Source organism: Anopheles arabiensis, chromosome 3 (assembly GCF_016920715.1).
Source record: "Anopheles arabiensis isolate DONGOLA chromosome 3, AaraD3, whole genome shotgun sequence".
Lineage (NCBI taxonomy): Eukaryota > Metazoa > Arthropoda > Insecta > Diptera > Culicidae > Anopheles > Anopheles arabiensis.
Genome location: NC_053518.1, coordinates 67,436,711 through 67,455,394, shown reverse-complemented (window position 1 = coordinate 67,455,394; position 18,684 = coordinate 67,436,711). Strand labels below are relative to the sequence as shown.

Sequence of the window (18,684 nt, the reverse complement as noted above, 5' to 3'; positions counted from 1 at the left end):
TGTAGTGATGCAGAATATTGCATTCATTGTAGGTTTATACTAAAACTTTCTCTTTGTTTCAACATGGCAATGCTTTGGGTCATGAAGAATTATTTTTATAATTAGTAATCATACTGCGGTATACATAATACACCTTAGTTTACTGTACTAAAAGTGTAGCTCGATTCCTGTTTTGTAGGTAACCTGGTATACTAAGTAATATGCTTTGTACTACATGTTTGAGTAGATTTATAGCTCATATTATCACTAGCAGTGCTGGAAAATGTCATGAGTATCACGAGATGTTCACCAACGAAAACATTGAACATATTGAACACATGATGCTCATTGCTGATACTCAATGAAATTGGGTCATGGCATGCCGAACACGACATGCGAGTGCTTGAGTCAAACGCGTCTGACTGACAAGCTGAGCTTAATGCAGGCGCTTAATCATGATTTTTTCTGGCTGTGAACAGTGCTGCCTAATCCCACTGTTTCAGTCACCAACACTCATGATTGAAATGAAGCTCAAATCAGCTCACGTACAAAGATGAGATGATCGTGAGACTGAAACAGTTGGTGGATCAATCACCTGCTGGGTGACATTTTATTTAGCACACAACTCATGGTCACTCACTTAGTCACGACATTTTCTGTCGGTGATAATCACGACATTCTTGGAATACACTTGGTTTGTGGTCCCAAGCACAAAATGAGCATTCTTTCTCTCTCTGTCTGCTTTTATTATCCGTCGGGTCAAACAGAGACACCGACAGAATGTCACGACCAAGTGACTGACCAAGAGTTGGTTGCACAAAATGTGGCGAAGCATGTGATAGTCGCACCAACTGTTATTAAACAGCACTAACTGTTAACTGAAGCTCCCTTTTAATTATCAAAGCAGAGCTCGTGATGCTGACATGATTTTGGATCAGCTAGAATTTGTCATGACTATGTCAGTGACATTTTGTTGAACAGTAAAAAAAAAGTGAAGATAAAGTGACTGACCAAGCGATGGTCGCAAAAATGTCACGAAGCATGTATTGGTCACACCAATCGTTTTCAGTATCACCTCTGGTCATCACAATTGAGTACGTGACGCTTACATGGATTTTGTTCCAGTTAGATATTTTATGACATTGACTGTGACATTTTGCAGCACTTATCACTAGAGCTTGTGAAAGAGGGTAAAAATATCCTTAGTAATTCTTCTTAGTCTTTGGCACAACAAACTGTTGTTGGTCAAGTCATGCCTGTACCTTTAATGGGCTTGGCTTTCAGTGACTCGTTTAGCAGGATATATCGGTCTTACGTCTGGGGGTACGGTCCCTTCAAGGCTTGAACCCATGACGGGCATGTTTTAAAGTCATACGAGTTGACGACCGTATCACGAATCTCGCCCGACCAAATGGGGGGAATTAAGGCCATATAAATATAAGTCAGGAATTGAGATAAACTTCCGCGTATCTAAAATTTCTCCAAGAGGGGCTAGAAAGTAAAGTAAAATGATAATCCATGCCTTCTTTGCATTTTGATTGAGTATAGATTATCAAACTAATGCTCAAGATTGTTAGGAAAAGGTGGCTGATATCATATCAAGAACAGATGGTATCGGTATGATGAATTACGCTTGCAAAAGATAGTGAAAAGATAAATTCAATTGATTTTTCTACGATACACTCATCAAGTTACGAAACATTGGCTAGTTAAAATTTCCCAAAATTGAAATAAAATTATCAAAGAATAATGCAGTTCACCATTTTATCACTCTCCGATGGCTACACAATTTCCGACCACTGATCCAGAAGAATGACCACAGCGCGGCTGTAGAAATGGATTTCACAATTGCTTTATAAAAGATTTCTGCTGAACAGGCTTGGGGGTAGCATCTACGCGCCTTCTTTTCCAATTGAATTCCCCGACAGAGCTACAACGATTCCAGAAGCGAACCAAGGTTGGAGTGCTGTATTCATTGAGTGAGCGCGTGGTGTGTGGGTTTGCTTTTTATGCTTATTTTATTTCTAATTTTATAACGGTTTCAACTGAAGTTTACAATTGATGGAAAATAATTTTTATTTTCCATCATGTCAAAGCAAAACACTCTTGTGGCAATACAGTTTGAATTGCACCATTACTTCATCAGTGTCATAAAATCAAGTAATTACTCAATTCAGATTAGTTGTTTCGAACAAAACATATAAATGTTGTAAATTTAAAGTTGCATTTCATCCATCAATATATACTCTGTAGTTTACGAATTTCAAAGAAAATGTTTGAGTTCATTGATAACAAAGAGTCATTATCGTGTTTACAAGTTTGATAATTTCACAAAAGCATTTGAAAGTTATGTGGAACCACGTTTGAATTATATCGTACTCGTTGGTTTCGAATGCATTCTAAAACAATCTAAGATAATTTAGCGACATCTAGCTTTTAAAATAATTTAAAAAACGCTCTCTGTCGGATAGAAATTGTACTAGCGTAATATGTACAGGGGTGTTAACCAAATTGATTCATGTGTCTCGTCATATCCCTCTTCATGAATTAAATTTGTTTGATTTGTTATGTTGAGTCATATATAACGTAAATTTGCGACAAAATAGGATATGTTGTGATTAAACTACTTGTATTTCAATATTTTTGCCTAAAAAGAGCTAACACCATTCGAAAAGAGCCAAGCGTTACTTTCGCTGCGAGACAGAAACGTTACACGACCCTATATTGCATACAACCAGGCGTAACTGATATTCTAACGCATGTGTAACGTTCTAGCAGGTTTGATTCTTCACGAATAGAGGGCGCTCTTAACATTTCGTTAAATTTGAATTGAAATTGAGCGGTCCGACACATTCGCATTCATAAATTCTACCGGTTTGTTACTTTCTTTTTCATTTCATACCAATGGAAGCAATAGGAAGCAATAGGACATATTTCTAATATCTTCAAACAATCATGGATAAATCTCACACGAAAAATTCTTTCTTTTGAACAATAATATTCAACCAGCCACGCGTTTGTAATTTGTTCCGAAATGTTTTCGCATGTTTTTATTCAACTGTAACTTAATTATTTGTTTTTTTCTTTCTTATGAAGTATTATCGTTTCTAAAATTATCATTAATTATGTTGCATTTTCGTTTGATCGATCATATTCTGCTGTTTGTTTTTTATTCTTCCTTCTGTTCAATCGTATATCCCTTACATTTACCGCCAAGCCTCTCACGCGTTCCATACCATATCGTACGAGTATGTTCTTACGTTTGCCTCATTTTCTTCCTGTTATGTTGCATTATTTAAGCTATTGATTAATGTGTTTTGTTTGTGATTTTATAAGACCATTCTTGTCTTTCGTTCCTATCGGTCTGTCTGTCTTGCAATAGCATTTTTTTCATCCTACCGTTCTGAACTCGTTTATTAAGATTGAATTGTTCCCCCAATGGAACAGAGAGAAAGAGAGATAATACTTTGATTATTTTCGTTTTAAAATGTTTCGCGGACCAGCCATGGTCTTGACTACAATTTGTCTATTTTGTTGTTTTTTTTTACTATTTAGAAGACTCGTTTTGAAGCCTCTGGAAAAAAACCCTTTATTGCACAACTTGTATGAGAATAAATAAAACAAACAAATCTTTGAGCATTTGTTTCCCTTCTCTTGATGCATCATCCGAGCGATTTCGTATACTTCTGTGGGGTTCTGCGACCAATGTCAACCATTATTTTAATAGTCTCGATCAACCATTAGCTCGGAGTTGGGTCAAAAGATGACGGTCAGTGGTCGTCGATATTCGCCAGCAGCACCTCCACCACCGCCAGAACCACTATTGCCTCCACCGCCACCACTAGAACCACCACCACCACTGCTACCATTCGCAGCCGCTTGACTAGCGGCCATTGCTGCGGCCGAATACTGATACAATCCACTGGCAGTAGCAGCAGAAGCACCACCACCGACACCCAACAGTCCCACCCCGTAGCTATGACTGTGCAGCGGCGAACCCTCCAGGGGTTCCACGATCTGAGGCTTAATGTCGGGCGTGACGTCACCCAGCTGGGGCGTTGATTCTCGCTCGTCTAGCCCCCCAGAAGCGGCACCATTCTGGAGCTGATGCTGATGATGCAGTGGATGGTGTAGATGATGCGGTGACTGTTGAAGCTGATGCTGTTGATGCTGTTGATGCTGTTGGTGTTGTTGTTGTTGTTGCTGCTGCTGGTGTTGTTGTTGCTGCTGCTGTTGGCTACTGCTACCGCTGCTTGTGCTACTGCTGCTTCCGAGCTGTTGCTGCTGTTGCTGCGCAGTGGTGCCGTAGATTTTGGAAATGTCAAACGCGTAGTTTGCTGCGGCCTGGGCCCGATCCTGGTACATCTTGGAGTCGAAATATGCCTTCGTCAGGACGGAGGTAGGATCGAGATAGGCGCTGTACGGGTTGGTCTGCGATTTGGCCGTATCGTAGAGGGCACCGGCAGCGGCCGTGTTGAGGTACGCGCTACGGTCGAGCGCAAACTTCGACACGTCCATCTGGGAAGAGATCGATGACTGGGGATGGAGTAGAACAAAAGGAAAGCGAGATAGTTAGTAAAAAACATATTGCGTGGAGAGATTACAAGAAAATTTAGTTTTATTGGCATTATATGCTATATGAGTCTTTCTTTTTATCTTCATCCCATGATAGTCTATAAAGAGGTAAAGCTCAACGATTTTGGATTTAAACATCATCTCGCTCGTGATCCGCTTTACAATATCAAGCTACAATGGTCCGTTCTATAAAAAACAGCCCGATCTTTATATTGCTCTCACTTCCGGCAGCAGCGACCATCTTCATACTGCTTTGAAGAGATGTTTAACGCACAAAAACAGGGTACCATGAAAACAGTTTCGCTTAATCCATACTACGCGGATGAGCCAATCCATGTGTTGGAATGCAAATGCTTTAAGAACTGATAGCCCTGGCTGTAAAGCAGTAAAGCGCAAGTGAAGGATTTGTGTATCGATCTTTGAGAGCAGAGTGTCCCTATCGTAGCTTGATGAGTTCAATAAATTCATAAACCAATAAAGCGGGATTATTGTGAGATCTGTTCAGTGCCCAGAAGTCAGTGATCAATGTTTCTACAAGCTTTAGAGTATTGTTCTAAAACTTATCATCATTGGACTGTTTTCCACAATACGTCCAGAATTCTATATGCGCTTTCCCGATACAATCAAAAGCGTGTTCTTTCGCTTCCATAAAAAAACACGGCAAAAAATCTGCATCAAACCTGGAGCGAAATGAAAAATTCGATAATCCCCGAAAACAAGAAGCTAAAATATGATACCCGCCAGTATGTAGCTTCCTGGCATTGCCCCAAGGAAGACGGGTGACGGTGGCATTCGATCGCTGCTGTTCGCCACATGCCACACTGTTGGTGTCGAGATCGGTACGACTCGGATATTCACGCCAACTGGAAGCGACATGGAGAGAAGAGGATATTGCAAAAAGAAGCGGACGCCCCCTCCATGTGTGCTGTGCTGTTATAATATTCAAATTAGTGTGCCGTCTTTGGAACGGAGATTCTGCAGAAAGCAGAAAGAGAGAGAGAGAGAGTGAGCTTGGATAGAGGTGGCTGATGAAGCATGTAAGACATTTACGGCCATGTGCCACCGCGCGCTTGGATTTGGTGTCTTATCTTTAGCGATATCTAAAACGCTTGCCTGTTTAATGACACTAATCCAACATTGCATCATTCACTGGGTGTACAAAGTAGGAGGATTGGATTGGTTGGATTCAAGATGGAATTGGAGGCTCTACCGTTTGGAATTGGTGAATAATCTGGACATCTTTGTGTCTTTCGATCAGCATCTTTAAGTCTTCAAAACTACAAAAAACATATAAACGACAATATAGAACATATGGAAAAAATACAGAAGCTGTAAAAAAAGGCTAGTAGAAAGTAATTTTTAATGGTTAATTGTCATATACCATTAGAATTGTTAATTGTCATTACCATAACAACTAACAATTTTGTATATAATAATCAGTTACAGCCTGCTGAAGGCCACAAAATCAAAAGAATCATAAACAAAGACTTTGGACCCAAGAACTCCAATAAAATTCGAACCTTCTTCGCTGCGATCAAGTTGATTAGACATCAAATTTGTCTGCAGTTGCGAGAGACGATAGAGATGTCATAGACACGCTCCTTGCAAAACCTTACCCACTTCCCACGCCGTCCAGTGTCACCATAGTGACGCATTGCGAAGGTCGCTCGAAAACTGCAACCGAAGTGCATTTGCATTAGTGTGATGATACTCACTGATGTGCGAAACAGATGACGACTCTTGTTAATGCAAAGTCGACAAAAGGAGGAGAGGGCAAAACAAGACAACAGCAGGCTGACGGAGGAAGTGTATGAGAGGTGAGCGGAGGTTTATGAATTTAAATAACAAGAAAATAATAAATAACTTCAAATAAATAACCAGTAATGAATGCGCCGTTATTGTTGCTCCTTGGTGGTGTTTCTTTTTTCCCTTCCCTTTCTTTTGCCTCCCACCCAGTGGCGGGCAGGCGTCTTGGCAACCCCTCAAAAGCACCGCCTTTAAGGTAATGTGTATGTGTGCTTATTCCGTTCTTCTGTGTCGCGATGTATTCTTTTTCTTTCTTTTTTTCAACACCTTGCTGCCACATTCGCGAACGTGATCGAGCGTGAACGAGACGCTCGTTAAGCGACCATTGTTTGAGTGTCATCTTTTGTCAGTGTATTCTTTCATTTGAGCTCATTTCTTAAAGGCTCCTTTTGTTGCCGCTGCTGCTTTTGCGCTTTTCATTTTGTCTCTCTTTTCTTTTGCAATCGTTTTGCATTGAGTATGTGTTTTTGAGTTGTTTTTCAATGAGTTTTATGTTTGTTGATTTGTTTATAGAATTTCGTTGTTTTTCTTAACTAAATGATGTTTCTGATTTTTGTATAAATAAGCTTTTTGTTTACATGCGAGTGTCATGATTTTACAGTATTACTTTCTAACAGATAACTTACATATTCAACAAAGAAACGCCAGCAAAAAATGAACTTAATTAACTGTTGAATTTGATAATTTTTCATAGTGTTTATAAGACTGAACGAATGCAGTCCATGTAGCAAATAACTCCATTTAATTTGCATGACCGATCAATTGCAACAATAATCACATTCTTTTCTCCGGCTTTTGCTCTCCATTCATACAATTTTCTTTTAACTCACTGCTTCCTTTCAAGGGCAACTGAAGCCCACGGAATTCCTTGCGAAATGTTGCAAAAACTATTGCAAACCCTCCCCTCTCTTTTGTTAGCACCACAAGCTAATGGACAATAATTAGACGGTTTATGGGGCGTTTTAAGGGCGTAAGGTCAGCTTCCGGTGTGCGTTTGCATTGTTGCGTTTTGTCTTGCCATTTGCAAATATCCCTCCAGCGACTGTGTTCGTGAAAGTGCAAACACTTACACACACCCATTCAAGCCGCTTGACTTCTTTGCGTTGTGCAAAAGGAGCCAAAACGTACGTCTTGATTATGTTGTTGGGTGAGCCTGCACCCTAAAATGCTACCGTGTCAGCACATTCCCATGCAAGTCCTCGAGGTGGCGTGCCAAACAAATGGCAGCTGGCGTTTTGTTTTGCGATTTTCTCACTGAGCCGGGAAGCGCGTCTTGAGCGCTCGTGTGTAAGAGCGAGTCAGATGTCCTTGGGGCAAAAGGCTGAGACTATAATTTGCTTGTAGTGCGAAGGGAATATTTTTGTTACATTAAAAACACCTTATCTGGGTTCCATTTTCATGGTGCTGCAGCAGACCCGTAATCAAATCAAAACAAACTCCAGTTCTTATGGACAGCTCGGGTGACAAAAGGCATTTGCCTCGGGTTGTTAGTGTTGTGTTGTGGTTGTAGCCGTGTCTTTGTTTAGCTTTTGAGAATTTTCGTGCAAGAGGGGAAGCTATTCTTGGGTTCCGTGTTGGAAGAAATTGAAAAGTTTGGTGGGATGTTTTCTCAATCGTAAGAACGTATCTATAGAACGAATAGAACGTATCTATCTAGATTCTTCCTAGGTTCTTGTGTAAACTAAGTTATCAGAGTTTATACCAATAAAGCCTATACCTACGGCATAAATCGGAGAAACTAAATAAGAAACAGCTTCTTCTGCGAATACTATTATCAACTTTAATTCATAGAAAGGTCCTGACTAGTCATGGGTAAAGTTGGCAAAAATCCGAAATCGACTCCGATCCAACTCCTATAATTCCAGAACCGACCCCAGAACGTAGGATCGCCTAGCAAAATCCGGAGTCACCCGGAATCGCACGGAATCGTCCGGAGTCGTTCGGAGTCGGAGTAATCATGAGTCTTTCGGAGTCGCCTGAAGTCGTCCGAAGTCGTCCGGTATCCGGTGGGGTCGGAGGCGACCTACGAAACAAAGCCCTGTATACGAAGTACACGCGCAAAGTGAAAGACAAAAAAACACAACGAATTGAAATGCCTGATCACAAGCACATTGCACCGGATGGCTCCTGTTAACTTCGACCGACTCCGATTCCGGTCGACTTCGATAGAATCTGGACGACTCCGAATGAGTCTCACTACGGTTGACTCCGGTCGACTCTGGACGACTATGTACGACTCCGAATGACTCCGAACGACTCTGAACGACTCCGTGCGACTCCGGACGACTCCGGAAGACTCCGGACGATTACGTACGATTACGTACGGCTCCGAATGACTCCGAACGACTCCGAACGACTCCGTGCGACTCCGGAAGACGTCGCGGACGACTTCGAAAGTCTCCGGACGACTCCGGACGACTCCGGACGACTTCGAACGACTCCGAGCAACTCCGGCCAACTCCGACTCCGAGCGGAACTAGTGGTTCGGATTTTGCAAGAGTCGGAATTGGACTAACAATAGCTGGAAAATGCATCGGATGAATCTTAAAAAAAAGTTTTAACATACCAGAAGCTTTATATATGTAAAATACTCAATTTTGGCATTTCAACAAGTTCTTATTCTTAAATAGAGATTCAGGACCTGGTTGGTCCTAAAATGCAACACATTAGCCTGGTCTTTCTTGATCTTTCTGATATCATTGATCATTCTGATATCAATATTATACCTAAAGTCCATGTTTCAATCTATCTAATATCATTTCCTTCGAGTTCATCAACGAAGTTGACATAGATTTGAAGATTTATGTGTATATATGTGTTATAACGTTATTTTGAAGCATTAATTTTTCAGTTAAACAAGAGTTTATATAAATACTTAAACATAATCTTCAGAATCGTTTGTGGCTATGTTTCAACCTATTATATTTATTGCCATGTATCAACGTATTTTATGAGGTATAGACCATTCAAGAATTGGTGGATATCAAACTTTGGGACATGATACAATATAAAACCGTTAAAAGAATTAAGTCATTGAGTAATTCGATACGATTATTCTGGTGTAAGACACAAGGTAGCAAAAACAACACACTAAGAGAATAAGCTTCCATAAGCCACCGCAACATCAGCTATAGAAAGACATCCCCCCGAACAACCTCAAATAGTAATCTTCCCCAGTTGAAGGCCACAAAGATTTAGGCTGCCCGTGTGCGATCCGACCCCCAAGTAATGATACAGTAGGAAGAGCAACGTGTTAAAAACATAATTATATCTTGCACCCTCGGTGCCAAACCCCAGCACCAGTGCCAGCTAACGATGGCGGCGCTATCGCTACCGCTGTCGAACCTGTCTCGGTTGCCGGTTGTGCAGGTTGAATAAATGGGCACAGATTGTTGAAACATTATCGCAGCCCGCAATGATGCGCTCGTCCCGTTTGGTGGGGTAATTATTGGGGGTGAATCGAAACAAGGCCCCTTGGAACCCGGGGCCTGAGAAAGATTCCAACCACACAAAAACACACACACACACGCGGACGATTGGCGCAAACAAGGTGATGATGAATTTTGTAATGGTATATTATTAAAAGAAATGATGCGATAAATACAATATTTTCAATTTCTCTTCAACACGTTTGTGTGTGCCTTCACCGGGGGGAAGGGTTTCTCATAATTGTATCTATCCAACCGTGGGATGCGCGGGGGATGGGCTTTTTGTACTTTCAAGTACCCACCACCATGAGTTTGTATGTTTGTTTAGGATTTCACGGCTATTGTTCTGCTGACGTTCGCTGGTGCTGCTGCTGGTGCTGGGAATGACGAGCGGAAAATTCTATCCCGATTTCGTATCCCGATTCGCGGTCGCTCGGTCTCCTCTTATCATCGCGCCGTACAATCGCGATTGTACGTATCGATTTATTTAGCTACCATTGGAAACTAGCTCAACGCGCTGAAAGTTCAACGAGTTTAAAGACAGCCTTTTGTGGTTCTCCGGGTCCTTCCACTGCACTTGTATAGCAATTTAAACTGCAGGCAGCCCAGTCAGCAGCCAGTCAATCAATTGCCGCAATTGCCTTGTTGACATTGTTGAACCACTGCACTGCTGGTGGTGGCATGTTATTTCTGCAGCAATGCTCGCGATTGGCTTGGAAAATGATAGCTTATGTATGCTGTGGGAGCTTTCTTTCTTTTTTCGTTTGCCTGTTGCACTTGACCAGTTCAAAGCGTTACCCGGTTAAAGGCAGGGTTTAGATTGATGCAAAGACAAGGAAATGGTTTGACGCTGTATTAGTATATAAATGTAAAAATTATAAAATGATTGTTTCACTTGAATATAATACGAAAAACTGGTAAAAGTTATATTGATATTCTCACTTTTAGTGTAATGTATTGTTTTACCCTAGTGGTCGTCATATTTTGCGACCGAAAATGATCATTTTCTTTCAAAATGCTTGTATAGCTCCACTTGAAGAATGAAATAAATAAGGTAAGACTAAAATTGTATAAAAGCTTTATAAAAATATCAAGTGGAAAGAGCCACTTGTGCCAAAAAAAAAAATATTTACAATGAATAATACCATCAAAGAAACTTATATCTACTCTTTCAACTTGTTTTCAATAATCCTTTCCAATTTTTAATTTTTTATTTGAATTATGTCTCCATTCATCTGTCCTTTTCCCCAATCTCGACTAACGATTCATGATAAAAATAATAAATAAATTTAAATTTAAAATTCAATTTCCACTTTCCCATTTTCTGTAACTCCCGCGACGCGACACCCGAACTAGAAAGCGCACAGTTCACCCTCTCCCATAAGCGAACACAATCACAAATAACGATTGCTTTCCCCCCCGGCAATGGTGCAGTGTCGTCAAATCGAGTTGCAACAATCACCTTTCACACAGTCATCTAAACAAACAAACCTAGTATTATGGTTTTTTTGTCCCTACAAAGAAAATAAAAACCATCCACCACTTCAACGCGAGAGGGCAGAAAGAAAATCATCCCTGGCGTATTTGAGAACCGTTTCGGTAATGTCCCGCTCTTACAAGGGTGTGTGTGTATATGACATCATCATCCGTTTAGAGTCCACGCTAAGGTTAGGCGCTCCTTTCCCTTGAGGCGCCCATCCAAAGGGGTGTATGCTTGCGCGCTTCTATGTACGTAATAATTACACCAAACCTCGACACCAAAGCACTCCGTAATTGTACGCAAATGGTGCGGTGTAGTGTTTGCGTTTGCGTGCTAACAATGGATTGTTTAGATTTTGACAACGACACCCACCCCACAATTTCAAAGCGGAGAGAGGGAATCATTCGGTTGGGTGCCCCTTTAAAAAATGAGGAGGAACAAAACGACACTTTTGTTGATATTTCAAATCAATGGCGGTATAGTTGTTAAGCCGCGCACCGATCTGCCATTGGAGCTTGGAGTGTTTGCTTTCGCCTGCAATATGCGTTTATTTTTTCATACTGTGCCCTTTATAAAAAATAAACTCAAGTGCCAGAATGTGAGTGTGCCGTGAGAAACAAAACTAGGAAACGGAACCCGCTATTGTTGTTTTTAGCAATTTTCCGCATTGTCCAAACACACGCACCTACCATGCGCGGTAGCAGATTCTCTCAAATTCATGGGAAAATTGTTGATTTTAGTTGATTGCAGCAGCTCGTTGCTTTCTCGGCCCTAGAACGGCCCAGAAGCTACGATTAATCCAGCGCATCGAGCGAGTGCAAATCATCCTAATCATGGCTCATGGCTTTTCCCAGCCCAACCAAACGGCTGCGTTGGCTCCTTCTCATCGAGTGAGAAATTGGATCAATTTCAATGACCCTCACCCTCCCCCCACCCCCACTCGCTCAGTCACAAGAAATCGATTTTCACTCGTTAGATGAAGATGTTAGCGGTTCGAACGAGACGAAACGGCCGAGAGAAAATCGAACGGTCCGCAGCGAATGTGGTGGAAAATTCGATCCTCGGAATCGATTCGACCTTCCAATGAATGAAGCGCGCTGGATTTGGCTGCTGGAATGCTTCGGAGGGCTCGTTCGAACCGTTTCGCTAATGAGAAGTTTGAACGTCTTGATTCCCAGAAGGAGCAAACATGCCGATGACGATGCAGATGGATTCGGTGGGTTTCCAGGGCAGGTTTAGGAGAGGAGAGAAGAAAGGTTAAATGTGGGTAAATCGGTAGCTGTAAACCAAAATCAGGTGTTGCGGTGGCGATGTATTGTCCGACGATCGGAATGTCGTGAGAAGATTTTGTGTTTTCGTATCCGAATGTTGTCCATGAACCCGTGAATTTATTTCTTCGATTTTTAGAGTAATCTATTTTCTCTAAATGAAATGAATCTATTTTTTATCTAGGCAGTTTGTAACAGATACTCTTTGGTGTCTGCATATTGCTCCAACAAAATAACTTTCATACAGGATTGATTCATGCATTTGCGAACCCTCCAAATTAAACGAATTAAAGAAGTTCTTCAATAAAATGGACTTTAATGCTAACAATGTACAGTTTAAGTGACAGAGGTAATTCATAGTGAGTCTGAACATGACTTTTATGTTTAAAATAAGTATCACGTGCTCTTGGTTTGGTATTTTTGGGCACTTTTCATTATTTCAAATCATCAAATAATCATAAAAACTTGTCAAGTTTTTGAAGTAACATCAATAAGTTGAGTAAGGATTGAGCTTCTATTATTTGAATTAAACATACATTTCTTTGAAAATTAAAAAAAAACTCTTCTACCTACATCTTCAAGCTTAATGCTTGATAGAACTGAAAGAACCTCTATTACTACTCAATCTTAAATGAAATGTTTGAAGTAGTTCAATGTAACAGTGCAAAACTCATGCATCTTGTTATTGCTTACAGTCATATCTTAATGCTCAACTATATACATTAAAACTCTTTTTACATCACTGACAGAAATGCTAACAACTTAATACCCAATCTCAAACCTCCTGAACCGTATTAAACTATCATGACAGATTGCTGTACGATCGGTGTGTAATTGTTCACACCAACCTTCCCAATCAAAATCCGTAACCGTGGGCAGAGGTGATACAAACAACCAATCCAATCAATCAAAAGCCGCCCCTTTAAATGCACCGTTTAATCACAAATCTGACCCGCTTAAAACAATCATCCCAATCGCCGTTTAACGCCGTTTACCGAGCGCGGGCAAGACGTGATTTTGTGCGTTTTGTGCGGTGCTACCGTACGCATCTACTACCAGCAGAAGGAAGGAAGCAAGAAAGGTACCGCAGAAGAAGAGCGCTGATGTGGCGCAACGTGCCCGGTCATGGTCCGCGCGATCATCCGGTGATCGGTGTAGGCCGGAAAAAAATCGATCGAAATAAATGAAAAAATAACTACGCCAGCCCCGGACAGCAGATAATTCCTATAATTTAATCGGCCATCGGTAGAAACTGTCGAATTATCACTTAAGCCTGCGCACTCGCGGAGGATCCCGACATGGTGTTGGAGTGGTGTGTATCGAAACAAAACCACAAGAAAACAAGGGTAAAAGCTCCTCCCGATCAATTCTACACTCTGGCGAAGGAGGATGGAACCTTAACCACCACAGCACCAGTGCGATCAACCACCACTAGCGATCGGGGAAAACAAGCGCGTGAAAGCGTTACAACAACTGCGCGAAAGACGGTGTAAAGACAGTCAGGCAACAGAGAGCAGAAGGCAAAGGAAAAACAGTTACGTGCTGGATGTGCTACGGAAGGGCCGAAAACCACTAAAGTGTTAAATCATCAAATTAATCTTGTAATCATTTTAAAACCACAGCCGTTATGCTTTCCCATCCCAACATCTCTTTCTCCCTGTGCAATGGCTCCTACAAGCTCGGTTCCGAAATGGGGATTCGCCTCGTATAGACAACTTCATCAACACGGACCACATGTCACGGGCAGAAGGGTATCATTGAGGGTTTCGAAACCCCGTTTACGGTGTGTTAAACATTTATCTACGTTCCTACTAGAGAAATAGAACGAGAGAAAGGCACGAAAAAAGGGTAAGAAAGATTGCGTAGAATGATGGAACTACTTCAACACGTAAAACTGGTGCAAAAGCTCCGGGAAAGGAGAGACAGTAGAAGAGCCGGAGCAACACTCCCCTATGAAGAGGCGTTCGGGGAAGCTGCCGAAGAAGAAATCTTAATCATAATCGGCTCCAATTATAGATGATTTCACAGTCAAAACGATTCTATCAGCAGTGGTCTTGTGTTCCCTTTTTTGCCTCCGGGTTTTTTTAGCGTTTGCTTCTGTTGAAGCTCTTCCTTCAGACCATCTGCTGTTTGAGGTTGTGGGGATTTCTGGTTGAAAGGATAGGAAGCATGTTTTTTGTATTGGTGATGTTGTCTACTACTCAGAAAGAATTAAACTGTTTCTTCACACAATGTCACTTCCAGCTTCCCAACTTCCCAAAGCGTCCGCAATTAACTTAATTAACTTCTTCCAGACACTCCTTCCCCACAGCTGACACTCTGCCGTTACCAGCAGCAGCGTTACCATCAGAGTCGCCCACTACGAAATCACATCCATTTCCTGTCACACAAGAAGGATGGCACACAGCGAGAATGAGCGAACGGAGCCATCACCATGACAAACAACTAATCATGTGAGTGACAAATTTCTCAATCAAGGTGCTACCGGTGTGTGTATGTGTGTGTATGTGTGTGCCCGGCCTACTTGACTAAAACCTAACGTTGAATGACGCGAAGAGCATTAAACGACCCGGGAGCGCTAGATCTCCCAGACTCTGACGATTTCAACGACTTGTGTTGTGTGCAGTATCTCTTCTGCTGGAGATGCTGTTGCAATAGTTGTGTGTGTGTTGCTGGGAAGTGGAAGAGATTCCTCCACGACAACAGATGCCAACAACAGGTAATAACGATTCAATTTCCCAGGACAGGAGTGCCACACTTGAGCAAAACACACGCGATTGAAGACGACACTCGATCGAAGCCGTAACAATGTTTTACCTCAAGTGGATGGTTCTGTGCAATAGGATTTAATGTATCTAATTTAGAGGTATTCAATTTTGGGGCGAGAATTTGAAGCTTCGCGGTCTTCTCGGAAGGATACAGGAAGTGGGTAAAGCATTACTAACTTCATTTTAAACAACTCCAATTTAGTTAAGCGCCATGCAATCCAATGTTCCATTGCTATTGTTTTTCCGTCTCTTGTGATCGCTCGCTCAATCGCTGATGTACCTTCCGTAAAATCCCGCTTTACTCCACTATAATTGAAACTCACCTGTGTCGTGGGTGGACTGGCCTGTGATAAATGGCTTCCTAAATGGTAGGGTGCGCCCGGTGCAAAGTAACTCGGCGTAATACCTACGGAAACACACATCGGGCTTTAGTGAATCGAAATGTTGCAAACAACCGTGCTTTCTTACCAGCTCGCAGTGCATCGACGGGCACCGATGGGTACGTCATCGGGTACGGGTAACCATCGCGCCGGATTGGTTTTGGCTTCCGGCGCGGCCGATACTTGTAGTCCGGGTGTTCTTTCATGTGCATCGCGCGCAACCGTTTCGCCTCGTCGATGAACGGTCGCTTTTCGTCCTCGGTTAGCAGCTTCCATTCGGCACCTGTGCGGGAAGATTGCAAAGAAGGCACCGTCATGAGTGATGGTTTTCTCATCAGGGGTTGTCCCGTGGTACAGTCATCAACTCGAACGACTCAATAACATGTCCGTCATGCGTTCAAGTCTAGGATGGAGTATCCCCCCGTAGCAAGGATTGACTATCCGGCTTCATGGTAATGAATTAAGTCTCGAAAGCCTGTATAGGCCGGCATGTCCGCGAAATAGAAGAAGATACATCAAATATTTGGATAAGTAGTACATCATTCGAGTGACAACTTTATTATGGATCGGTTGAAGACGTAACCAATACGCAACTTCAATGTATTTATGGACGATCATGTGTACGTGTTGCGATTCACAGTGATATCCAAATAAAATAAAATAAAATAAAATAAAACATTCTGAAATAGTGTTTAGGGGAAATAAAATATGATCACTAACTAAAGTTGAAAGATCAATTATCCTTTTATAAACTTCAGACTTGAACCAAAAACTGCAGAACTATGCGTAGTAGTAGTAGTAGTAGTATACAAGTTTTTATTGATTTGAAATTTGTGTACAGTGTACAATGGGTACTCTTGTAGATTTGTAATGGGTTCGAATTCGTTTTCTTCTCTCATTATTTGAACAGTGTTTAGTGTGTTTTGTGTTTAGGATTGTCGTTGTTGGAAAAATTAGAAGAAAAAAAACCCCGAGCAAATTTTTTTGGCAGAACTATGAACTCTTCTGTTAATATATGAAAATGTACTTCTTTCACGATTGATATTTTAACTTGATGATATGCTCAAACTTTGATTATTCTGATATCTCAGGATCAGAGAGTAACTGACATTTGCTTGTAAATCACGAATTTCCAACAGGTTGTTTAAGAATAATTGTTCTTTTCTAGCTGGTATTGTTCGAAAGTGTTTCATACAAAATGCCAATGTACAGATCATATATAGTTTTGTTGTTAAGTAGTATATTAGGTTAGTGCAACTTGCTGAAGGAAGAGAAAAAAATTATAGAGGTTTTGAGGTTTTCTCTTGTTTTGCAAAAGAATTTTTTAAATAAAAGATCTCTTGCTAACTTGATTTAATGATGTTAGACAAATGTATCACATTTCACTCGCTGAATGGTGTAAGTCTACAAATAATATCTTATTTCGGCCATTTATAGGTTTGTCTTCCCTTGTAATGTCTTTTTATTAAAGCCTGTAAATCAAAAGACGTCAAGTAAACTGTAAACAATAGAAATCCCGTTGTTCAATTGTTCGGATACACTCAGTCAACTTAATCACGTTGTATATTCTGGCTGATAATACGATGCATAAAGCACATATGGTATTGATTTGTACAGAATCGCTACCTGTACCGCAAACAGAAATCAGCCTACAACGGTGTTCATGATGCACTAATGTTTGAATTCGTCTTTTTTCGTTCCTTTGTTGAATACCTACATGGTGTACAACAAAAGGCACTCCGCGCCGTACTACTACGTTACTTCACCCCACCATTCGACCATTGTAATGATATAGATTTGGATTGGAAATCTACCGAAGCATAATAGTTTGAACTTCGATGCCAATCGCACAACCTTTCACACAGCTCACCGGGCTCCGTTTGATTGGTTTCACATTAATTTTGCAAAACCCAATCGCAAATGGCAAAACTCTCGCAATAATGTTGTAAACAGTGAGGACTCCGACAACACACACACAGCAACAAAAAAAAAACCTAAGCAATTTAACCTCACCAGTTTAACCTGCCCGTTTTGTAACAATGCACACCCTACATGTCCCACCATGAATCCCATGAATGTGTGCAAACAGGCCCCGTTGCACTGGGGCGGAAGGGGCCGCCGTTTGGAATTGGTAAACAAATCACAAACCATTGTTTTCGAACCCTCGTGCATTTGGTGCAAAGATGAGAATCATTCCGGAAATTGAACACGAGTGGATAAGGATGTCTCTCGCTCCGTGTGGGATTGCTGGAGGGAGGAGGATAGGCCCGATTACACGTCAGCCTTGCTGCGCACCGGCAAAACTACAAATATTTGCTCACCATCCTTACCAACAATGACGCTGCACCATCCATGCTGCTGGCCGGTCGCCCATCCACCCCTTAGAGGGTGTTGGTTTTACTTTTTTTTCCTTTGTATGTTGGATGGCCAAGCGTTACAATCGTACGGTGATATCGGTGTGTTGATATGGAATCGAGTTTTTATGGAAGTTTGGTTTAACTACTTCAGTCACCTTCGAGTTGGTGAAAACTAGACTTGTTGGTTTGGAAAAACAAAGACACATTTTTACGGTGATATGAATCCTGGTGTGCAACAATGGAATGGTGGGTTGTTGTTTTTAAAAGCCACGAGCGTGTTTTTATTCACAGTTTGATGCATCGTAAAGGGGTTTAATGGTGTAGTTTTTGGTGTGTGATAGTACATACAAGCATTTGTTGATGTAGTTTTGAGAACTAAATTCTCGTCCATACAGGAAAAATACTTTCCGTATAGAATTGCACTTCTAATGCACCCCAAAACGGAGTGTTTTGTGTGCACATTTCGGTGGTATTTTTTGAATGGCAGCAGTAGAATTTTGCTCAACTATCGAAAAGCATCAGGATAGCATTTTATTGGTCCGAGGATTGTTTTATTGGTATTTTATCGGCAGTATGTGAGTCAATAAACTAAGAATAATAATGCAGTTAAGTCATTTCAATCGCCTACAACAAGGCAAGGGGT

The 18,684-nt window shown here is 41.3% G+C and overlaps 1 protein-coding gene across 3 annotated transcripts in view; it reads right to left on the bottom strand.

Annotated features, from left to right (window-relative positions):
• Positions 1-2,995: 2,995 nt before the first annotated feature.
• The window catches only part of LOC120903195 (transcription factor Sox-19a), a 47,738-nt gene continuing 32,049 nt past the window's right edge, over positions 2,996-18,684 (bottom strand). For all 3 annotated transcript variants that reach the window (XM_040312469.1, XM_040312470.1, XM_040312471.1), the window contains exons 4-6: positions 15,773-15,967; positions 15,628-15,710; positions 2,996-4,515 (exon numbers count right to left, since the gene is read on the bottom strand). In XM_040312469.1, coding sequence (XP_040168403.1) covers positions 3,736-4,515; positions 15,628-15,710; positions 15,773-15,967 — 1,058 coding nt within the window. In that variant the 3' untranslated portion in view covers positions 2,996-3,735. The remainder of the gene's footprint in view (positions 4,516-15,627; positions 15,711-15,772; positions 15,968-18,684) is intronic.